The sequence below is a fragment of the Rana temporaria genome, chromosome 6 (genome assembly GCF_905171775.1).
Source record: "Rana temporaria chromosome 6, aRanTem1.1, whole genome shotgun sequence".
In the NCBI taxonomy this organism is placed as follows: Eukaryota; Metazoa; Chordata; class Amphibia; order Anura; family Ranidae; genus Rana; species Rana temporaria.
The window spans coordinates 33,978,202-34,003,571 of NC_053494.1; the positions used below are offsets into that span (position 1 = coordinate 33,978,202).

Sequence of the window (25,370 nt, forward strand, 5' to 3'; positions counted from 1 at the left end):
CAAATTTAAATGTACAACAGGTGCTCACATGTTGGATTGTCAGATCTGTAAGAGCCCTTTTCACATGGATGGACTGATCCGAGTATGCCTGATAGTTTTTCAGGAGGACCCGATCAGACCATCCATAGCTCTCTATGGAGAGGTGGATATCAAGGAACTCGCCGACATCCGATCCGGTCCGCTAAAAACCATACGGATGGGGATCTGTTCCCCATCCATCTGGTGGATCGGATGGTATGACAGACGGATGGAAACTGACAGATGGTGTGTTTCCATCTGACAGCGGGCTGTGTCCATGTCCTCCAAAACATGGTGGACTCAGACCTGCCATCTGCCTGTTCAGTAAGGGATCAGCGGAGAGATCCCCCACTGACCAGGCGTATCCGTGGGTGGACGCCGGTGTGTGAAAGGGGCCTTCGATGAAATCGGAATCCAGACCCAACATCGTGTGGCCACCCAAACACTGCATAGGCAAACTCTGATTTTAACCTTTCCCTCCATATACCGATGCAGAGTGGTATGATCCGATGCATTTTATGTTATAAATGACCAAGTGTGAAGCGTCACACAAATCAGCCTGGATTGTGACAATCATTATTGTTCAAATGTTATGTGCAAATCTTCTTTCAATATTCTCCATTACCAAAGTCTACTAAAATGCATGGGCATTCATATTTACCATACCATCGCTAAGTCAACATGTTTAGTCATTGGGCACTCTCCTCACCTGAGGTATTGGAAGGCGGAGAGAAGGTTGTGTGGATCTGTGCGGGTTGAGTCCTCAGACAGTCCGGGTTTCGGGACAGCAAGGTGATGACCTTACCAGGTGGTGTGAGTGTCTGTTCCTGAACTGGTTGCTTCATGATGGAGGTGGCAACAGAGGAGGTCTCTGGTGTCTGCGAGGACTAAAAAAAGAGAAAATGCATATTAATCAGAACAATATTGAAGTTTGAAAGCTTACTTTTTGAAGACTCCCACATATTTATCGCCTTGAATTCTGTGACACGTATTTACTATACCCTGTGCATAGGTACTGCTGTGTCACACATTTCACAGAGGAGGTGGAGTCTCCTTTACTTTAATGCATAGAATGCATTAAGGTAAAAAACCTTGAGGCTTTAGAACCACTTTATGCTGACCTCCAGATATACCCAAAACCTTTTACTTACCCAATGCCTTGGTCATCTGACATGCCAGGTCCAAAGTATTTAATCTTCTTTACTGCAGAGAAGAGTGCTTTCTCGGGTGTCCATGTTACAGCCTGGGTCGCTTCCCATTGGCTGTTCGGCAGTAGGGACCTCTCAGGATGCAGAACATTGAAGAGGACTGATAAAGCCCTTGAGAGGTGAACAGTCAGTGTGTGGGCACACTTTGGGCCAGTGATCGTCACTACCAGAAGCTGCGCACTTAGTTAGGAATTTATTTTAAAGCCCAAGTGGAGCCAAAATAAAATGGACGGAGGAGAATTTCACCTAACCGTTGAGGCATCAACACAACGGACACATCTTAATGGCTGTAAGCTATGTCCGTTGTGTTTTTCATTTTGGCTGCACTTAGTCTTTAATAAGCACTGAATGGGTAAGAAGGGTGAGGGAGACTTTTTCCTGGACGTAAGCTTTAAACAAGACTGCTGGCAGATACTTAGTCTGTCCACTAATTATTTCTATGAGCAGGCTATTCCCATACAACTAGCATACCCCATTTCAGCTGGCACTAAAGCGTCGTGCACACGGTCCGAATGCCAGCCGATTCAATAAAAAACGTCTGAAATTCTGCCCATGTTTATGCCAGCCAGTCCCATAGAAGCTTCTTTTGGACGAGCATGCTGGAAAACCAGCAGCTGACCAGTTCTTGATAAGCGCTCTCAGCCAATAGTTGAGAGCGCTGGTCGGAGTGTTCTGTAAAAAAACAACAGCTCAGCGGGGGAGATCACTGTACTAATGTCAGATTGCCAGTACAGCGGCTTCAACCGGAGGGAACGTTTTTTTTTTTTCGTGTGTACCTGGCTTTATATGTATACAGGAAAGCACAGCTCATCACTTTAACAATGTGATTTCAGTTAGAAGTAGAAAAATTAAAACCCTTGAGAAAGAGTCCAGCATTGTGATGGCCTATTTGTACTTTACTGCCCCTATTTATTGCTCAAATTAGCTTAAGGTGACCTTCTACCCACAATGTGATTGTGGGTAGAAGCTCTGTCTGTAAAGATTTACAAAAATACTTATCTCTCCCATTGCTTCCACCATGAAACACTGCTCTGATAATAGGAGCTTGTTGTCGGCAGACTCAGAAACCGACACCTTTCCTGGTCCCCTGCTATGCGGTGCCAGTTGCCAGCCCCTACCACTGAGCGCCGACATGACAGCACTTTCACCAGATAGGAAGCAAGAGGATACAGAATGGAATAAAAATGCTTTTTGTTAGCAGAATAGAGGAAAGCTGGAACACCTGTTGTCTGAGCCCCAGTTTCAGGTTTTCCCTCGCTTTCTTTTTGATAAAACCAAAATTAAAATTACCTTTAAAACAAAACAGTCTTTGTACAGATATTAAGAAAGGCCAAAAACATACAGATGTTTTCCAAAAGAAAAGAAAAGAAAAAAAAAAAAAAAAAAAAGAAGGACAACCGTTAGTCCTCAAACAAGCTACACAGAAATAGGACCTGCTAAGGTCTCCCAAAATTCAGCCAACAGCTCTTAATTACATATCAACAAAGCTTACTTTGATTGGGTAAACCGAGATTTCCAGCACCCTGGAAAAATCTCGATGTCATACAGTGAAGACTTTTTGCAAGCTTGAATTAATAACCTTCTGGATTTTATAGCAAGCCTTAAGTCCGCCATAGACTGTTCCTCCTGAACCAGCCGAGGTTTGAACCATATATTGTGGGCAGGCTCAATGTACCCAAGCTGATCGATCATTCAACTTGGGTACAATGAGCATGTCGAATTTTACATGATTATCACTAGAGGCAATTATAGCTGCTAGTGGGGAAGACTCCTCGTGCCGCCCTGCCGGGAGAACACAATGGCTTAGTGGGAGGGATTCGCTCGATTTATGAATTTTTTCCCCCCAACCATCGCTCGATTTATTCATTAATTTTTCTCCCCATCCACACAGTCAGTGTGGATGGGGGGGGGGGGGGGGGGGTGAGCGATTTTTTTTCCTGAAATCTGTGGTTACAGGAATTAAAGTCGCTCCATCTACGGTCGGTTTTACATCAATAGTCTTCCTCTGTTGTACATGTACTATAAACATTTGGGCAAAACAAATGATTGTTTAGTGCCCAACTCCTTTCTTCCTGGAACCTGTATATTAATATTTGTCAGCATGATACATTGCCATACATACACTATATTACCAAAAGTATTTACCTGCCTTTACACACACATGACCTTTAATGGCATCCCAGTCGTAATCTGTAAAGTTAAATATTGAGTTGGCCGGCCCACCCACCTATAGTAGCCTCAACTCTTCTGGGAAGGCTGTCCACAAGGTTTAGGAATGTGTCTATGGGAATTTTTGACCATTCTTCCACAAGTGCATTTGTGAGGTTTTTTTTTTATCTATTCTTTATCCACAACTTTAGCTGTGCTTTAACTAAACCATACTAACATTATTACATTTGGCCTTAGAATCTAGGTTCCAATGAACTCTATGCATTAAAGGGTTAAACAAGCCTAGCTTAAAATTACACCTCTGTACAAAGCCCAAACACAGGTCAAAGAAAAAAAATTGCTTACAGTTTTAGGGTTCGCTTCTGTAGCAATGAGTCTTAAAAGACAATTGAGGAGTCTCTGTTTGTGGCGCAGTGGGCATTCAGGATCATCAGAATTGTTCGGATCCATCCACTCGTACTCCAGCTGTAACTTGCCTGGCTTTCCCAACATGAGGTAGACCTCAGCTAGAGTCAGGTTTTCTGAAGTGCGTTGGTTCCAGCCTTCCTGACGTAGCTGCTCAGTGAGCTGGTTAGAGTTGTCTTTGGGAGCTTTGGACGAGCCACTCTGCTCCTTCACCTGAGAGTCCGTCGTTCCTGACGGTTGTGTAGTGCAATTCTCCTGCTGGGGGTTTGCGGTCTGAACATCAGCCTTTTCCTGGCTGGGAGAAGCTGCCTGGTCAGAGCTTTTGGGATTTGTACTGGGAGATATGGGGGGACTTAGCACAGCATTTGCTGTTGAAGGGCTTCCTTCCGGAACAATGAGATCTTGACAAGACTTCAAATAACGAGGAAAAGGGTCATTTATCGACAGTTCATCCACAAATGGCAGCTCACTGCTGGACACTTCACACGGTGTGTCTGGATTGACTGGCATATCCATGTTTTCTGGAGGGGCTTCATCAGGGGTCTTTGGACCATCTGGCACCCCTTCAGAAGCAATGTTCTCTCCAGGGCCATTTTCTATTGTTGGGGTCCTGTCTGCTGTAGCACTGCTTGTCGTTTCCATTTTGTTTGCTTGTTTAGTGTCCGTACTGCCACGTGGGCACTTTAGCTGCACCCGTGCCGTCCCTTGTCCAGTCTGGATTCCTAAAATCTGAGCAGGTGGCAGGAGTATATCCTTGGAGCTTTGTTTGCACTTGCCAGACTCTTGCCAATGGACAGTACAGTAAGCTTTGGAGTGAACCACTCTAGCCACACCTGGTAAAGATGACAACTGTGCCAATTCTGGTGGGAATAGGCACAAGTCCTCTTTGGAGTCCTCCACCTCAGCCAGCTGTGGATCCTCTAGGGATTTCCTCTGAGGAAGTTAGTAAAGGAAACGTTGACAAAAATTTCAACAGCCAATGGTAAACTATTCCCTAACAAGCAGACCTAAATTATTCTGTCAATGCTCAGACAAATTAAATCAGTCAAAAGCCTAGCCAATTTAAACAAAGCATATGATGAACTATGAGCATGCATCGAAACAATCAAGGAAAACAAAGCATTCAAATGTGATACTAAAGCTAAAAACGTTTAAACTTAATGCATTCCTTGCATTAAAGAGGAGCTCCAGTCTGCTGTAGCTGCTGACATTTAATAAGGATACTTACCTAGCCAAGGATCCAGCGTTCACTTCACCCAAACCAATTCTTCAATCAGTTTTGGGTCCAGGCGCAGGCAACTGCGCATTCATGAGCCGCGCTTTGTGAATGGTCCCACAGTCTTCCGAGACCTAGGACGTGTCCCAGAAGGCTGCGGCGGAAGGAGGGGCGGGCCAAACTTCAGCTCGGATCACCATGACGATCTGACTGGAAGTGGGAGCGGGTACCTGTCAAAACCAGGTACGCTCTACCCCCCAAAATGGGCCAAATGTGTCAGAAGAGAAGAGGACAACGTAAATAAGCGGAACTTCCGCTTTTGGGTGAGGTTCTGCTTAAAGGTAAAAAATTATTTTAGATTGCCCTGTCCTCCCCTTCCCTGTGTGAAGGTGGAGAAGGGAGAAGAGATCAGCGCTGTGCATGCCTGCATCTCCTACTCTTTACACAAAGACTCGAACAGCAGCAGGAGCTATTGGCTGTGTTGTCCCCATAAGGGATGACTAATGTCACGGGAAATGAAAAAGAGATTTTTAATACAGCTTACCTGTAAAATCTTTTTCTTGGAGTACATCACGGGACACAGAGCGGCATTCATTACTATATGGGTTATATGGAGTACCTTCAGGTGTAGACACTGGCAATCTCAAACAGGAAATGCCCCTCCCTATATAACCCCCTCCCATAGGAGGAGTACCTCAGTTTTGTAGCAAGCAGTATGCCTCCCAAAATGGTCCTCAAAAAAGAGGGGTGGGAGCTCTGTGTCCCGTGATGTACTCCAAGAAAAAGATTTTACAGGTAAGCTGTATTAAAAATCTCTTTTTCTTTATCGTACATCACGGGACACAGAGCGGCATTCATTACTATATGGGATGTCCCAAAGCAATGCTTACAATGAGGGGAGGGAGAACATCTCCAAGACAAAAGGATTTAATTTAGAGATATACTCAAATCATAATAAATCCAACTTAGTTGAGAAAAATAAAATTTTTAAATTTAACTCGAACAAGAGGAGCCCCCGGAATCCGAGGGTCTCAAACTGCAGCCTGCAGCACTGCCTGCCCGAAGGCAGTATCAGTATTCCTTCTTACGTCCAACTTGTAGAATTTTGTAAACGTGTGGACAGAAGACCAGGTTGCCGCCTTGCAAACTTGAGCCATAGAGATCTGGTGGTGTGCTGCCCAGGAGGCGCCCATGGCTCTAGTAGAATGAGCCTTTAATGATACTGGAGGAGGCAACCCTTTCAAGCCGTAGGCCTGAGTGATTAATTGCTTAATCCACCTAGAAATGGTGGACTTTGCAGCTGCCTGCCCCTTCTTGGGCCCATCCGGTAGAATGAACAGCACATCTGTCTTCCGGATCTTCTTTGTAGCTTTAAGATAGGCCTTCATGGCCCTGACAATATCCAAGGTATGCAGCAACCCTTCCTTTCTGGAAGTAGGTTTAGGGAAGAAGGATGGTAATACCAAATCCTGGTTCAAATGAAAACTGGATATGACCTTCGGAAGGAAGGAAGGATGAGGGCGGAGAACGACCCTGTCCTTATGAAAAACAAGATATGGTTCCTTACAGGATAAGGCTGCCAGCTCCGAAACTCTTCTTGCGGAAACTATGGCAACCAAAAATACTAACTTCCTTGTCAGTAGAACCAAAGGAATATCAGCCAACGGCTCAAACGGTTGTTTCTGTAAACTTGACAGAACAAGATTTAAATCCCACGGACAAAGCGGGGATTTAACTGGAGGTCTAATACGTAAGACCCCTTGAAGGAAGGTCTTAACCAGCGAGTGGGTGGCCAGCGGCCGCTGAAACCACACTGACAGAGCAGAAATCTGTCCTTTGATTGTGCTTAATGCCAATCCTTTATCCACTCCTAGCTGGAGAAAACTTAATACTCTATCGATGGTAAATTTGCGAGAAAGCCATCGCTTGGACTCACACCAGCCTACATAGGCCTTCCAGACCCTGTAATAAATCACCCTAGAGACCGGTTTCCTGGCTCTGATTAGGGTAGAGATTACTTTCTGAGACAGACCTCTACCCCTGAGAATCAGGGATTCAGCTTCCAGGCCGTCAAATTTAGATGCCGTAAGGCAGGGTGGAGGATCGGACCTTGCGATAGCAGGTCTGGCCGTAGAGGAAGAGTCCAAGGGTCTCCCACTACCATCCTTAAGATTAGTGAGTACCATGCCCTTCTGGGCCATGCTGGAGCTACCAGGATGACTGGTATGTGCTCCACCCGGATCCTGCGCAGCAGGCGGGGTAGTAACTGGAGCGGGGGAAACGCATAAAGAAGTTTGAACTGATGCCAAGGGCAAACCAACGCATCGGTTCCGCAGGCCATCGGATCCCTTGAGCGGGACATGAACCTGTCTAGTTTCTTGTTGAGTCTCGATGCCATGATATCCACGTCCGGCACTCCCCATCTTTGGCAGAGTGCTTGAAAGACTAGTGGATGCAGAGACCATTCCCCCGGCCATAGAGTCTGGCGGCTTAAGAAGTCCGCCTGAAAGTTGTCCACTCCTGGAATGAATATTGCCGATATGCAGGGCACATGAGCCTCTGCCCATAGAAGAATCAAGCTCACCTCTCTGAGCGGCTTGACTCCTGGTTCCCCCTTGGTGATTTATGTGTGCCACGGCCGTGGCATTGTCTGATTGAATTCTCACCGGGGACCCCTGCAATTTTGACGTCCAAGCCCTGAGGGCTAGTCGAGCAGCTCTGAGCTCCAAGATGTTGATGGGCAACTGCTTCTCTGGCTTTGCCCAAGTACCTTGGCGAGTGCAACCATCCAAAATTGCTCCCCAGCCCGTCAGGCTGGCGTCTGTGGTCACTATCTTCCAAGCCACTGGGCTGAAAGACCTCCCCTTCAGTAGATTCTGAGGGTCTAACCACCAACACAGACTTTGTCGGACTCTTGATGAGAGCGGCAACGGGATATCCAAGGCCTGTGGCCTTCTGCTCCATGCTGACAGGATGGCTGCCTGTAGGATGCGAGTGTGGCTCTGGGCGTATGGTACCGCCTCGAATGTGGCCACCATCTTGCCTAGTAACCTCATACATAGGCGAATAGTCGGTTCTTTCTTGCTTAGAACCAGTAGGATTAATTCCTTGATGGCTTTTACCTTCCTCAGAGGTAGGAACACTCCTTGTTGTTCTGTGTCTAATCTCATGCCGAGATATTCCAACTGCTTTGTGGGCTGGAAAGCTGACTTTTCTCGATTTAGGACCCAGCCGAACCTCTCGAGGTATTGGACCGTGAGGGCCACTGCTCGCTCCAAGCCAGGAGACGAGTGATCTATGACTAGGAGGTCGTCCAGGTATGCTAGGATCGTGACCCCTTGGATCCTTAGTTTGGCTAGGATTGGAGCTAGGACCTTCGTGAACACCCGGGGGGCCGTAGCCAACCCGAAGGGAAGCGCCACGAATTGGAAGTGACGCGAAGCCACCATGAAGCGTAGATATCTTTGATGTGGCTGATAAATTGGAACATGAAGGTAGGCATCCTTTATGTCTATGGACGCCATGAAGTCGTCCTTCTGGAGTGTGGCAGCTGCTGACCGCACGGATTCCATCCGAAATGAGCGGATCTTTAGATATGCATTTACCATCTTTAGGTCCAAAATTGGCCTGACATCTCCATTGGATTTTGGGATGATGAATAGGTTGGAGTAGAAACCCAGCCCCTGTTCCAGGACTGGTACCTCTACTATTACTTCCTGGGAAAGTAGATGATCTAATGCCGATCTTAATGCGGCTCCCTTTTCCGGATCGTTTGGAATCCTCGACTTCTGGAAATGAGGAGGAGGAAACCTTAGGAAATCTAATTTGTAGCCTGTGGCCACGGAAGACCGTACCCACTCGTCGGGAATGCTGGCTTCCCAAATCTCTGAAAAGAGTCGCAGCCTTCCCCCCACCTTCGTGGGTGGGGGCGCCCCTTCATAAGGTTGGCTTGGGGGCTGGTTTTGCTGGTTTGCGAAACCACTGCCTTTTGCCTCTAACAGCCTGTCCTTGTGATCTGCTGTTGAAGCCGAAGTTTGCTTTTGCAGGAGGCCGTCGATACTGCTTGGCATTAGAGGGCCCCTGCCCAGGGGAATACTGTCGTTTAAACGCAGGTCCCTGAACCTTCTTCTTAGTTGGCAAGAGAGTACTCTTGCCGTTTGAAATGGTCTGAATGTATTTATCTAGGTCTTCTCCGAAGAGTCGTCCTCCATGGAAGGGGAACCCTACCAGGAGCTTCTTGCATGGGGGCTCAGCCTCCCAGCTTTTTTAACCATAAGAGTCTTCTCATATGGATAAGGGATAACGATAAACGTGACGCTTGCTGGATAGAATCCTTGATTGCGTCTACCGTAAAACATATGGCCTTAGGGACATCCGAAAATTTTTCTGCCTGCTGGGCCGGAATAAGTTTAAGCATCTGCTTAAATTGATCCGATAATGCTTGAGCGACCCCAATCGCAGCCACAGCTGGCTGTACTACTGCCCCTGCAGTAGTGAAGGAGTTCTTAAGTAGTGCTTCCAAGCGCTTATCAACTGGATCCTTGAACACCTGTATGTTTTCTACAGGGCATGTTAACGATCTGTTAACACATGAGATGGCTGCGTCCACTGCAGGAGTAGCCCATCTTTTGGAAAAATTTTCTTCCATAGGATATAGGACAGAGAACCTTTTAGGTGGTAAGAAGATCTTATCTGGCTTGTTCCAATCTTGGAACAAAATTCCCTCTAATAGAGGATGGATCGGAAACACAGCATTGCTTTGAGGCGCCCTCAGTGAGCCCAAAGCTGAAACCGTCGATACCTGGAGATCTGGTACTGGCAAGTTGAATGTCCTATGGACCAAGTCCGACAATCCTTGAATCCACCAGCTCTCCCTCAGGGAGACTGCCCCAGACTCCTCTGTATCCGGGTCTTCGATCCCTGAACCTACTTGGTCCGTGTCCAAGAGGTCGTCCAATTCCCCTGAGGAAAGGACCTCCTCTTCTGAGGGTCCGCGCTCGGGCGACGGAGATCTATTCCGCTTACTGCCCCGCATAGCTGCGGATATCATTTTTCCCATGCTTTTCTGCATCTCTTTTAAAGAGGTGAGTAATACCTCCTCCGTGACCATCTTAGGGTTGGACTGACCCGCGTCAGCTCCAGCCCCAGATCACGATGGCCCCAAGGCTCCCTGTAGGGAAAACAGCGGCATACCATGGTACAATACCGAGGTACACCTGCTACCTATTGGTATTTGGAACTATAAAAGTTAATTGTCCAAACACCTGTTTGGGGGATAAAAAAAATGCTTCCTCTCCCCTAGATGACTTTTTTTTTTTTTTTTTTTTTTTTTTTTTCGTTTTTGTTTCAAATCCAGGAAAGAAAAAACATTCTGTCCCCCTGAGTAGTATTGCAAAGAAAAACTATGAGATGGAAAAGAAACAGCCTATTTCTAGGCTTGACAAAACAGTCCTCTGAAGACTGCAATATCCTTTCTGGCCACTGTGTGTCCTCGGCGCCCCGTGCTGCCGCTCTGGTCTTTCTCCTCAGTTCCAAAGTATTGATGGAACAAACAAGGAAGGGCCGCCCCTTCCTTTAAGCCACTGACCCGCCCTTCCCCCCCAGCAACCTCAAACAGGAAATGCCCCTCCCGACAGGGGGAGGGGGGGGGATTTTGGGAGGAAGGGACCTCTCTGTTCCAGCAAACTGCAGCCTGCAGCCTGGAACCATGAGGAGGTCAGCGTTTTGCCTGCTTGCAGGCTCTGAGGAGGAAGACTGAATGGAGCATCGCCTGGAGGCCTGCAGGTAAGCAAAGCTCTCTGACACACACATATATTTTTATATAACACAGGCCCCACTCAATGCTTTTCCAACACTACAAGGGAGGTCACATCTTATGGGGAATAATACATAGAGAGCCATCCTATCTTTATGATATGTGACTAGTTTGCCAGATGCAGTGCATAACTTTAGGCATGTCCCCTGTGACCCCCCAGAAAAAAACCTGCTAAGAACCAAGTTCCGCAAGTTTTCCCCTCACTTACCTGCTCCATGCCGCAGGACTTTGCCAAGCAAGAGGCCCAATCTTCCCCCATCTCCGTGGGGATGTCTAGACCTTCAGGCCCTGGGTTCCTATGAAGGATCCACTGTCCTGGGCCCATATAGCACCCTGGCAACAGAAAACTTTAGGTACCCAAAGGTTTTCTAAGTTCTGGGCCCAGGGTCCAGCTCTCTAAAAAGAAAAGCATTATGGGCTATACCCCAAGGGTTTGGGGTCCGGTTACTGACCACTTTAGCGCTGAGGCTTTTTTGGACAGAACCGGTAGCTCACCTAATCCCAAGGATGCGGAGGCAAGCTAAACCATGACTAACACCTAAGACACTGGCGTAAAAACTGAGGTACTCCTCCTATGGGAGGGGGTTATATAGGGAGGGGCATTTCCTGTTTGAGATTGCCAGTGTCTACACCTGAAGGTACTCCATATAACCCATATAGTAATGAATGCCGCTCTGTGTCCCGTGATGTACGATAAAGAAAGGTAAAATTCTGAATGGCCACCAGAACAGAAATCAAGGGGGAAATCTTCTAAATGTTGACATTTGCTCCCAGCACAACTGTATAAGAGGTGATTTTCTTCACATTGGAGAGATATCCTCTCTCTTCCTGCTGAATCTAATAGGACTGGACAAGTGAAAAGAAATTTCCCTAATGACACACCGTGTCAAAAATGTAACTGACATCGGTTTCAATCCTCCTCTACTCTATCCAAAATGGAAAAATAAATAGTTTTGGCTTTAGACACAGTCTCTGTAGTTTCCATATCAACCGATCTGCTGTTTTGAGCTAACAGATGGCAACATTTGTGGCCAACATTTTACCTTTATCCAAAGCCCAAATATCTGAAATAAACACTTAAGGATACAACTCGGACCTCCTGCAGTGACCACTTTTGTTTCAGGAACTCTATGAGGCTGGAGACTTTTCTGTGCAGCTCTACTATCATCCTAGTAATAGAAGGAGACACCAAAAAAATACATAAATACAAAAAGACACTTTATTAAATTTTATAAATCAGATATTTTTTATTGCTTTTTGGGACATAAATTTGTGTGTCATTTTTTGTTTTACATACAACCCAACAAACATGCAACAATAAGAGTCCATTATGTTAGTACAAAGATACAACATAGTGATCAATGAAGTATACAATTTTTAAATGTTTTAATAGCATACAATTAGGATGGAGATAAAAATTAATGTTTGTGCTACCAAGGTAAATAGGGCAAATCCTGGCACCGCTAACTAGAGACTCCACATCCTTTTAATCTTTTGTGGGCAGTTTCTATACTGGAACTCCAGTTTTTCCCAGAATTTGGTATTATTCGATAGCAGGAAGAGGCGAGGAGATGTCCATTTTTGGGCTAATAATTTGTGGAAGTTGCGATGCTATAAAAATATGTTCTAGATTGTGGAACTGCTAGACCTCCTGCATTCTTAGATGGCTGAAGAATAGAAAGCTTAATAGGAAGGCATTTCCTTCTCCAAATTAAGAGAGAGTCAATTTCTTGTACCATTTTAGCAGGGGTGGCGATACCATTTTAATAAGATTAGTCCTGCGTATATCCAAGTGGAAGTTTACACCATGTAGTACATTTAAAGAGGCGTTCCACACAAAAGTGGAACCTCCACACGTTTGCTTCCTCCCCCCCGCCGGTGCCACATTTGGCACCTCTTAGGGGGGCAACGGGTACCTGTTTTTGACAGGTCCCTGTTCCCACTTCCGGGAGACGGTGGAAATTTGTCCCCTTTCCCTCCTTCCTCCACCGCCGGGCCCATTAAGAAAAAGCGCAGCACGCAGTCTGTGAAGCCAGTTATCCTTAGTGGAAATGGTGGCGGCAGCACCTGACAGCTGATCCGAAAATTGGCTGGGGTGCCGACATCGCAAGCTCCTTGGACAGGTAATTGTTCCAATATTAAAAGTCAGCAGCTACATTTTTTTCCCCCAGGCTGGAAAACCTCATTAAAGTTTACATTTATCTAAGTGGAGACAGGTTAAGGTAGGTCTTTGAGAATAATGACCCCTAAGTATTTAACAGTATCAAGTACTCATTTGAGAAGCCTCAACAACAGGTACAGTTCCTATTAAAGGGTCTAGCGGGAGTAAAACAGATCTATCTCAGTTTGTACGGAAGCCTAAATTGTGCTATTAGTCCCATTAGAGAAGAAAATGTGTGCTTGGCATCTCCCAAGAAGAACAATGTGTCATCTGCATACAGGGTGATCTTCACATCCAAAGTTGGGCCTCGTACACACGGGCCAGAATCTCGTCAGGAAAAAAACGTTATTTTTCCTGACGAGATTCTTAGCAAGTATCTCTTGCCGCCCGAGTGTACACACAGGCAAGAACGCGGCGACGTCATTGTGTACGACGAGCATGCGCTCGTCGCATTCGATGCCGTCGCCGCCATCTTGCTTCACCCTACCTATGCCGTGGAAGCTACCACGCATGCGTCAAAGTAATTTCGAGCATGCGCAGGTTTCCACGGCGACAGGTAAGTATACACACTCGCGGGTTTCTCGTCGGGAAACAGGCCGACAAGATTCTCAACGAGAAAATAGAGAGCAGGATCTATAGAGATTTCTCCCTTTGGAAATCTGGCCAGAATCTCGGACGAGAAACCTGAAAGCCTCGTACACACGCTCGGTTTACTCGGCAAGAAAGCTCTGCCAGCAGTTTTCTTGCTGGTTTTTGTCGAGAAAACCGAGCGTGTGTACGAGACTTCAGAAGTGATTTGGGTCTGCATAATTCCGGGAGAAGATAATCTTTAAATGGTTTTGGGAGAACTATTATTGCTTTTCTTAGGGTCCATAAGGGCTCCCAGAAAATAAGCTTTCTTCAATACGTTCAGTAACCCAAGCAACAGTACCTCACCATATCTTTTATAGATTTCCGATGGAAGGACATCAAATCCTGATGCCTTATTTGAGGCCTCAGATCTCCTATCTAAAAAATTCCTCCAACGTAAGAAGCAACTCCAGGAATCGTCTTTCATCTAACGTTAATCTGTGCCTTTCCAAAGTATGTAAACACTGCACTGCAGTTATCTGGCGAAACTAATCTTTGTCCTATAAAGACCCGCATAAAATGCGATAAAGCAATCCAATATTTCCACAGTTTTATATGTTAGCTCACCTAACTTGTCTTTAATAGCCATAATCATGGAGGAGTCTTGTTGTGATCAGACAATAACTGCCAGCAAATGGTCTATATTTTTACCCTCTTCAAAGTGCCTTTGTTGTGAAAAAACGCTTGTGGTCTGCCCTCATCAAAGACAAAGACTCATAAAGTTGTTGGACTTCCCTCCATCGACTTCACAATGAATTGCTCTTCTTCCTTATGTACTTCTTTTTACAAGTCTCCCCTCCCACTGCCGGGTGGGGCGCTAGCCCTAACCCTAGAAAAACTCTTATTAAGCACCCACCAACCCCCCTCGGGAACATCATTATGGCATCCCATGTGATCAGTCTGGAAGCTGCACCACTACTGTTAGTGAAGAAATTAGCTAGTATAGACATCATCTTTGAATCTTCCATAATCAGACTGAGCCAGAATGGGTGAACCTTCCATGGAATACATCTGTGAGGATTGGGTTTACCGTTGGTGTAATTAACAACGGCGGGTGGTCTGACAGGCGGAACGCGGACTCAATCCATGGGAGAACCGAGACCATGCCCAATGCCAAATCGATACCAGAGTTGGAACGATAGCTGCTCAAACAGCAGGAATACTTGAGGTTGTCGCTAGGGTTGCACCGATACGGTAATGATACAGAGTATTAGCACGAGTACTCATACAAATGCCCCGATATAGTAAGCCGATACCTTTACGGTGCGATTTGAGCAAAAGCAGTGCTTATTCCTGCACCGCTCCTGTGTGCTCAGAAATCACACTGCATTCCTGTTCAAAGTGCATGTAATTCTTTGCAGTGCATCCCATTCATTTTGTATGGGCTCAAATCGCACAGCAAAGGTATCGTTGCAACCCTAGTTGTTGCCATAAATTGTTAAAGTCTCCCACAGCAACACCGGAAACATTAGGGAATCGGGCCATAAAGCGAGATAAGCATTTCAAGACCTCTCCCTTATCTGGCGGGGGCTATTAGCCACTACACAATATTTAGCATCTAATGTACAAAGTAGAAAAATGTATTGTCCCTGCTCATCAATTTCAACTTGGGTGCAGGAAAAAAGCACTTGGGATGCCACTAAAACACTTAAACCTCTAGGGTATGTAGAGTAAGTGGAGTGATATTGATATTTAAATTTTGTCCTAAAAATAGTGACCATATTTGGAGACATGTGCATGTCCTGCAGGCAAATTACTGCCAGATCATACTACAATAATGCAGTAAAAACAGCCCGATTTTCACTTGGATCTCCCAGGCCCCTAACATTCCGTGACATCACAACTGTCTTCTAAGACACTGCCCTAATCGTTCAAGATGGTAGAAGTACCCAACTTTAATTGGCATGGATGTGTCCTGTAATCTCCCTAAAAAGGAGAAAGTAGAATATGTGACAGTATCCAGATTATGACTGAGCAAATTAGAAACTATTCTAGCTAAAAGGAACAGATCTATGGTCCTGGCAGTAAAAGGTAGATCTGAATGTAGCTGGTGTATTTGGACCCGTGTGCACAGGACTTAAATCTCTGCACATAAAAAAATCTCAGCAAAACTTTGCTGGGAAAAAAAGATGAAAAGAAAAACAAACACACACACACACACACACACACACACTACAAACCAGATTTTCCTCTCGGGAATACTGCTAGAGGGAAAACCAGTGGCCTGAAATTGAGTCCAACCAGAAGCTGCAGTAAAAGGTCACAGTCTGAAACATCAAACAAGGTTGACAAAAGTATAAGGGACCACCTGCCTAAGACATTGCCCATCCATTGCCTCACCAGTGCAGACAGTGCCCATTGGTGCAGCCTCACCAGTCAGTGCCCATCCAATGCAGCCTCACCAGCGCAGACAGTGCCCACTGATGTGGAGGTTCAGTGTCTGTCTCACCTCAGCAGGTCGGGTACTCAAAGTAGGCTGCAGTCCTGGCTGCTCTCTCAGTCATGAGTCATGTCTTCTCTTCTCTCGCAACTTGCAGCGGCAGCCACTCCACAATCCAGTGCCCGACCCCAGCCCACAAACTGAGATAGTCACGTGTAACGCGTCCCCTCCCCCTGGCGTGCCACACGCCCTGCCCCTGAGACTCCTGGGAGGTGGGAGTTGTAGTGTGCTGCGCTGCTGAGTTCCTCCCACATCCAGGAACGTAATCGCGACCGGACTACAACTCCCAGAATGCAGCAGCAGCCAGCCAGTTGGCGGTCGCCGAGGCTGACTTCTAGTGTATAACCCGGGCAGTCACAGTATGGAAAAAAAAAATACAAAAACAAGAAGACAGGCAGCGGCCTGTTTTAAAGATAAGGTAGGCGGTCTAGGGGAAAATGTCAACCGTGCCCCCCCCCCCCCCCCCCGCCCCTGCACATACTGGCGACACTGCCCCACCTCCCTCCTGCGGTGGATTGTCCTACTGCTATAATTAGGCTGCATCCTGTGTGCCTGTACACCCCTCCTCACTAGGAATTTCATCAGCGGCTCAGGATCTAGATGGGGTGCGAGCGTAGTGCTCTAGCTTACCCGCAATCTCCCTTGCCTTATCTCTGGCTTATCTCAGGACCACCCACCACTGGAAGAAGACCAAGGAGGAAGGCGATCTTGCAGGTCATGTGACCTGCCAGAAGACATCAGAAAAAAAGTAAGTAAAACATACTGTTGGCAGGGGCTACAAAGGAGAAAGCCCAGAGTAAGGCTTTAAATACAATTTACCCAGCAACATTATAGTTCCTCTTGGAGTAATATACTGTGGCCGTTACAGCCATCAATATCTTCGATCCATTCTCATACCTGAGGCGTGGATTCTGTGCCAGGCTCTGTACACGTGCCCATGCCTGGTTACTCCTTGGCTGAAGTTCTACAGGTACCTTCAGAGGCAATCGCACTGGTTTCTGATCCTCTTCATCACTCAGACCTGGAAAAGTTACAATATCAATCCAATAGCTGAAGCCAGAAGCAAAAATAAATAAATAAACCCTTAAATACCTATGTAGGCAGACAATTGCAAGATGAAATGGAATTCATGGAGCTTACAACTCACGCAACCCACCTTCTGTAGACACCTAAACCTCATTGCACCGTTCTACACGTTCTTTGAAAATCCTATTTCTTTAAAAAGGTTTTTCACACAATTTTTGTCTCCCACTTCTACAACCAACAAAAAATCAGTGTGTGGGCAGTAACAAATTACTTTAAGGCGGAACTTTACTCATAACAACTTAATACAAATTAATGTTCTTTAACAAGTGCGTTCTGTAAATATCATAGCTCCAGTTTTGCTGAAGCCCAGAGCCCCTGAGCAGCAGTAAATCATAAAGCTAAACCCATCAATTTAATGGTTTCACAAAACAGTTACATTCCTGGAATGCGGGAACTTCTAACACTCACATTTGCTTGTGTCCTCAACCAAACTGTCCAACCATCAAATGGCTGGTGTCATAACTGATGATCACATGTGCAACACCAGGGTAGTTGTAGTTTAACAACTTAAGGACCGGAAGGATTTGCCCACTTCCTTTTTGCGATACGGCACTGCTTTACTTTAAGGGCTAGTTTACATTTGCTTCAAAACATGGCTTCGGACACGCTTTGTGAAAGCTCTTCGAACCCCAGTTAAAGTGGATGTAAACCCCAAAAAAAAGTGTTTATGTCACAATGTAGAGTATAAGATTTCCTATCATCTGTGCCCAGTCTTGCCACACAGAGTTAATCCAGCTCTGGTTCAGTGAATTACAACAGACTTCGGCGATAAAATAGTGGTAAAACGCAGCTATTTTACCATCGGATTTGCGGTGCATTTCGGCCGCTAGCGTTTAAACCCCGAGAAAGCTGCTGCCAGGACTTTTTCTGACGACCTGCCAGCTCACCGCTCCAGTGTGAAAGCTCTCGGGCTTTCACGCTGGAGCAGGGATCCTCAAACTACGGCCCTCCAGCTGCTGTAGAACTACACATCCCATGAGGCATTGTAAAACTCTGACATTCACAGACATGACTAGGCATGATGGGAATTGTAGTTCCTGAACAACTGGAGGGCCATAGTTTGAAGACCCATGCACTGGAGTGCAAGGAGCAGCTGTTTAAGGGCAGATTTCAGGCGCCATTTTTAATGCTATAGCGCCTGCATGACGCCCTCCGTGTGAAAGGGGTCTTGGACCTCATGATTACACAGAAATTGCTTCAAGTCTGTCAAAATCGCGGCAACATCTCTTAAACCTTGTGGACATGGACAGCCTTCCCAGAAGAGTTGAAGCCGTTATAGCTGCAAAGGGTGGGCCAATTTGATATTGAACCCTACGTACCAAGACTGGGATGCCATTAAAGTTCATGTGTGTGCAAAGGCAGGCGCCCCAATACTTTTGCCTATATACGGTATAAACAAATAAATGAAGGCCTCAGTCATGTCGATCTAAATTGACAATAAGCCTACCCAACTAACAGTTGCATTCTCTGTATCAAGGCAACATTTTGGCTTTGAACATGCAGACTAGTAAGTGTTACCTGTCTTTCCTTCAGGGTCACAAAGTTTCTTCAACGCTCGGCACATAGGAGCCTTAATTCGCAAGTTCCTTCCCTTGAACCGCACAGTAGTTGCCCTGTGAAAAGATAATTTAAAAAACAATTATTATTAAACCTTGTTGTATTTAATTTGGGGCAACCTGGACATTTCATGTGATACAAAATTACACTGAGGTCCAAATGTTCAGACCGAATTTAGAAGCGTCATTTAAAGCAACCCTGCAGGTTCCTGCAAAACAAGAGCTCATATACTCACCTCTTTGACATGTTGCATGCAAACCTCATTTCATAGCAGTCATTGTGATCACATAATTGGGAACAGAGCTTATCGATTCCTGATCAAAAGTGAAGATTGAAGCCATCGGTGACAGCCTGGTCTGGTGACTAGCAATACTTACACCTGGAGAGGTTGATCTACAGCAAGGGTCAAACTGGTGGCCTTCCAGCTGTTGCAAGTGCAATCATGCCTCTGCCTGTGGGAGTCATGCTTGCAACTGTCAGCCTTGCAATACCTTATGGGACTTGTAGCTTTGCAACAGCTGGAGGGGTGCCAGTTTGAGACCCCTGATCTACAGAATACAGGCACCTATGAGGCCAATGAACAACATTGCAACATACAGCGCAAAGCAGTGCATAGACAAATTGACCTTCGGCAACCAATCAAAATAACCTTTACTTGAACCACAAGGCTGAGGAAGGTGTACTCTTATGAAACATTTATATTTGGCTTCTGAGATTGTTTTATTCCAGAACACTGATGCAAAAATGTTCAGCACATGAAGTGTCAGCTTTGATAAAATATATGTGTGAATTGTCGTTAGCCATACGTGTGTCATTGATTCTTATTGTATGTTTAGTCACAAAAAAAAAAAAATCATGCCTAAAAATAAAAAAAAATAAAAATAGATCAAAGCTACACATATGGCAGCTTAGGGAATGGATTACACTCTTATTTATGCATTTTGGTAAAATTTGCCAGGTAAATACCATTATTTGTAAAGGTTTTCTTGCAGTCATATGCTTTCTTGCTGGGCTTTGGGCATCACCCTCTAGGTGACTTCCTTCTCCCGTTCTAGACTGCAATGTCCAACAGCCCCTGCAGGGACAGCGAGTCCATAACTCACTCTCCACAGAACAGATGAGCAGTACATGCTCTGCAGATGTAGATGTTGTAGGCACTTTCTTCACAGTGGCAATGCCTGAATGATAGAGGAAGCCCCAGCATGCCCATGCAGTTCTATATTCCTTAGGGAATAAGCTGGAGATAGAGGGTTACAATGCTATTAGAATTTCAGCAACAGCCTTGCATTGCTTTCAATCTTCTAAAGCAGTAGTCTCAAACCTGCAGCCCATTGCTTACTTTTATACGGTCCTTTTGGACGGGGCACTAATCCTCCCACGACACCTTGGAGGGGGCATTAATCCACCCACCGACGACACCTTGGAGGGGGCACTATTCCACCCACCGACGACACCAAGGACGGGGCGCTAATTCTCCCACCGACAACACCATGGACGGGGCGCTATTCCACCCACTGACACCAAGGACGGGGCACTATTCCACCCACTGACACCAAGGACGGGGCACTATTCCACCCACTGACACCAAGGACGGGGCACTATTCCACCCACTGACACCAAGGACGGGGCACTATTCCACCCACTGACACCAAGGACGGGGCACTATTCCACCCACTGACACCAAGGACGGGGCACTATTCCACCCACTGACACCAAGGACGGGGCACTATTCCACCCACTGACACCAAGGACGGGGCACTATTCCACCCACTGACACCAAGGACGGGGCACTATTCCACCCACTGACACCAAGGACGGGGCACTATTCCACCCACTGACACCAAGGACGGGGCACTATTCCACCCACTGACACCAAGGACGGGGCACTATTCCACCCACTGACACCAAGGACGGGGCACTATTCCACCCACCGACACCAAGGATGGGGCACTATTCCACCCACCAACACCAAGGATGGGGCACTATTCCACCCACCAACACCAAGGATGGGGCACTATTCCACCCACTGACACCAAGGATGGGGCACTATTCCACCCACTGACACCAAGGACGGGGCACTATTCCTCCCACTGAGACCAAGGATGGGGCACTATTCCTCCCCCTAAGATGGGGCATTGTTCAATCTCACTGACATCAGGACATTTTCTACTCCCACTGACCACAGTCCTTCCCCCCTAAAGGTTTGTAGGACAAAACTGGCCTTTTGTTTAGAAAGTTTGGAGATCCCTGAAATGAGGTCAACACAGACATACTGGCAGGATCAGCAGATAAGAACTGCTGGAAAATTAGGGATTTTTTTTTTACTTGACAACATATATTAGAGGGAATCTTTGAGAATGCACAATATGAAAACAATTTTTTTGCCCTATTATGTTCACTTTAATTTAACTTGTTGCTTAGCCCCTACAAAACATTTTGGCTAAGACAGGCTTTAAAAACAAAACCACCATTAAACCCCAAAGTCAGTGGCAGCACCATGGGTTGAATTTGTGAGACGCATTAGGTACAATAGAGGCAGTCATATGATATCGGGTACCAGGAAACATTTTATACCCACCCTAACTGGATCAGCTCATTCAGCTTGGCGGCGTTCTTATCATCCATGCCTACAAAGAAACAAAAACATTAGAAATATAGACTCGCTTGGGGCATGACTACCACGTGGCATCTATATAAAGCAAAGCTTTTCAACGATACTTGTGGTTATCATCGTCACTTGATAAAAATGTATGTAACCTCTTTTGTGTGCCAGGTTACTTCTAGTGTAAGTGTGTATAAGAGAGAAAATTAGTGGCAAAGCAAGCAAAGCATCTGCATGCTGGAGAGGTTTGTATACTAACAAACATCAAGCAGGAACCACCAGATTGGTTTCAAATTAGTACCACACACAGGTGCACACGGTCACCTCCTTGGCACAAGGAAAGGTATTTTTTTTTATAATTATATATATATATATATATATATATATATATATATATATATATATATATATATATATATATATATATATATATATATATTGCATTTCCATGTTATGTGTACTGTTGGAGACCATATACAGTGAATACATGGTCCTGGGTTTAGTAACACTTTAAATGCCAAGTTCATCTTCAAATAACAAATGCGTATATGTTTGCAGGTTAAAAAAATGTGCATTTATTTATTTAAAATGTTTTCTCCTGGAGCTTGCAGAGCATTGCACTTAGGACCGGCAGATCATGGGTGCAGTGTCGGGCTCCTACAGAATCTCCAGTACTGCTGTCTGCCCATGCATTCCAAAGGGGCAGACAGTTACTGGAAAGCAGGAAAATCAATAAACGATGAGAGTGCTTACCAGCGCCCACTTAGTTCATTGAGAACTACAAGTCGTGTGCTGCAGTGGAAGACGGTAGTTGTAGTTCATTCACATATTGCTGTGAATGAATAACACGGCTGTGTGGGCGGAGCCACACATAGCCATGCTCGTTAAATGTGACATCTGGTACAGGGAGAAGACCCTCTGCCCACTGTCGCAGCGAGGGAATGGAGGGGCGCAAGGCAGGTGCTTTTTGGTAACAAGTGATACCCTAAATACGGGTGTAACATGTTAGCAAAGGTCATCTTGTCCCTTTAACAACTGTGATTGGTAGAAAGTGGGCTGTGTAAGGTATACTTTTATATGGTATACTGGCAGAAAAAAAAAAAAATTACTATCTAAAATTTGGCATCACATTAAAATATTGTTTTCCATGTTTGCAATGCCCCTACAGCAAAAGAAAAAAAAAAAAAAAAAAAAAACATAAAAACTCACATCCGCCAATTTTTTTCCGTAGCTCCCCATAACAGATGAGGCCGTAAAGCTCCTGTGATGACTTCTTAAGACCACAAGAAAACACTACAAAAAAATAAAAATAGATAAATAAAATTAAAATCTGTAACAAAATATAAATATTAGAGGCATTTTACATTACAGAAAAAAAAACATCCTGCTGCTGTCGTATGGAAAAGTGAACAAGAACACAGTTTATGCGATCACCATAGATTGGACCTTTTTGCTCAAATCCATTTTTTAAACTAAAGCAAGATTATTGGGTTTGAAACAATTTTTTTAAATAAAAAAAAAAAATGTAAAAGATAGACTGGGCAACACCATCCAACATTAATATCTTAAAGAATTTTTTTTTTGCCATCTGTGTCACATTGGGGAGATTTCGCTTCACTTCTCCTCCCATAGACAAACCGGAAATGTGGGGGAATCCCCGTGTGTCACCAGAACTAGTGTCCCCAATGGAAGATTTCCCCTCTATTACTCTTCTGGGGACATCCCAAAATTTGGGATTTTCTTTTACTTTCACTTTAGATTACAATGGGAAACAGGCCAAATAGAGAGAGTGAATCTCTCCAACGGGGCACAGACAGCAGTAAAAGTGGACAGGGTTCGAATCCTTCTCCACTATATATATATATTAAAAAAAAAAAAAAAAAGGCTTTAGCTTTGCTGTTAGTTAAACTTTAATTACGGTGCACTTTCATAAACTGAATCATCCTCTGGCCTGTTCCTTTAAAGCACATAGAAGGCAAAATGTCCAGAGCCGAGTTTTTGGGTCACTCAGAGAGAAGGAACTATCTGGATCACTAAATTACCATAAAAAAAATAAAACCTATCTGCTTAGCAACCAAAGAAAAATACCTGTTACTTCCAGGTATGAAGGGGCATGCGACAGCGCTGGGCCAATTAGCATCATCACATGGAAAGTCGTAGCCTTGTATAAGCTACAGCTTCAGTACCTTGTAGTTTACCCAGGACTATCCTTCAATCCTGGTGACGGCTGCAAATACTTACCATTCCGCCGCCCACACAGCTGATCTTTGCTCCATTCAGTAGAAACCTTGTTCTGAGGTCCTTAAAGGGTGTCAAAACAAGGTCCTCCACAGCTCTCACTGGTTCCTCCTCCATGTCACTATCGGGTCTGGTAATGAAGTGAAGGTCAGAGGGAGGAACCAGTGAAGTTGGGTTTCCCTTCAGACTTTTTCAGAGGATTGCTACTGAATATAGTGGAATTTCGTGACACAGGCAGCAGTAAGTATTCACAGGGTTCGGTCACAGGTATGTCAACTTTGCAATTTTTGGCAGGGATGCACTTCCACCTAGCGGCACTAGGGTCGTCAGTTTCAATCCCAACCACAGCACTACCTGCCTGTTGCTTGCATGTTCTCCCTGCGCCTGTGTGAGTTTCCTCCGGGAACTCCAGTTTCCTCCTACACTCCAAAGACATGCTGGTAGGTCTAGATTGGCCCTAGTATATGTATGTATGAATGTGAGTTAGGGACCTTAGATTGTAAGCTCCTTGAAGGCAGGGACTGATGTGAATGTGCAATATACTGTATGTAAAGCGATGCAAAAATGCATATATATATATATAATTACATATATAATTATATATATATAAGTACGTTGTAATAAATAAGCAGAGGACGCTTACCATTGTTGAAGTCAATGTACTTGGAGATTTTGTGCCATGTTCTGTAGTAGAAGTGGCGCACTTGCTCCTTGTTCTTCACCATGCTGACTGGCTTGGCTTTCTTCTTGTACTTGAGGGCAATGTTGTTCTGAATGGCTTCAAAATCCTTCCCGTGCTAAAGAGTGAAAGAACAGATGCATGATCACGTTTGCCTCAATCATGTCCTGCTACAATATCACTAACCACAGAGACAACTATTGTTTGATATGGTTCCATCGCTCAGCGGTGCTCAAAAAAAAAGTGACCACTTACTGTAGTATAGAATTTGAGCTCTGACAACATTATACCAAAAAGAGATGAAAGAAGTAACACATCTGCCAACCAAGAATAGATACATAAAGGGCAGTTTAACAGCTATACAAACAATAGGTAAAAAAACAAAAAGGGAAGAAAGTCCCTTGTGCATCAATGGTATACACCCCTGTGCTCAACTTGTTGCCTAGGGGCCAAACGCATCCCTTTGGTGCCTACTGTGTGGTCCTCGGGGCCCTGCAGACAGCCATCTGGGTTTCCCCTGTTGCTCATCCATGTGCACCTTACTGCAAAGGCTAGGATATGGGTTGGAGTAGTAGCCACTTGTTTGCTGGATTTGGTGCAGGGACACACGTGATGCCTTTCAGCTGTCATTGCGCTCTTGCTGGGTGTCCGGTGTGTCCCAGTACCTTTAAGGAGGAGTGGGCATCCTCCAGACAAACCTGCCCTTAAAGGATCACCTTTAAAAAAAAAGAATGCACATCTTTTTGCAGGTAAAAGAATGTGCATTTATTATTAATAGTTTTTTTTTTATTAGGAGCCTGCAAAGCAATGCACACACAACCAGCAGATCGCAGGTGCAATCTCAGGCTTCTGCAGACTGTCAATGTAGCCATCTGCCCATTCCTTCACAAGCAGGCAGCTACTGAATGACAGAAAACAACAATGAACTACCTAGAGCACTCATCAGCACTAGGGATGATCTCCGGTGTGTTTGCACACTCCACAGGCAGAGCCCGCCAGGAAGTCGGCACTGTGCTGCACTAATCACAGGCAGGGAGACATTTCCCGATCTCTGCAGCCGAGCATCGGGACAATGTCCCCCTGCCTGTGATTAGCGCAGCGGCGTGCGGACTTCTTGGCAGGCTCTGCACGTGGAGTGTGCGAACA

The 25,370-nt window shown here is 45.4% G+C and overlaps 1 protein-coding gene across 2 annotated transcripts in view; it reads right to left on the reverse strand.

The window, feature by feature from the left end:
• The window catches only part of CRAMP1 (cramped chromatin regulator homolog 1), a 63,639-nt gene that overhangs the window by 15,104 nt on the left and 23,165 nt on the right, over positions 1-25,370 (reverse strand). For both annotated transcript variants that reach the window (XM_040356656.1, XM_040356655.1), the window contains exons 4-11: positions 24,189-24,342; positions 22,517-22,600; positions 21,284-21,332; positions 18,667-18,761; positions 16,960-17,083; positions 11,919-12,000; positions 3,741-4,733; positions 728-905 (exon numbers count right to left, since the gene is read on the reverse strand). In XM_040356656.1, coding sequence (XP_040212590.1) covers positions 728-905; positions 3,741-4,733; positions 11,919-12,000; positions 16,960-17,083; positions 18,667-18,761; positions 21,284-21,332; positions 22,517-22,600; positions 24,189-24,342 — 1,759 coding nt within the window. The remainder of the gene's footprint in view (positions 1-727; positions 906-3,740; positions 4,734-11,918; positions 12,001-16,959; positions 17,084-18,666; positions 18,762-21,283; positions 21,333-22,516; positions 22,601-24,188; positions 24,343-25,370) is intronic.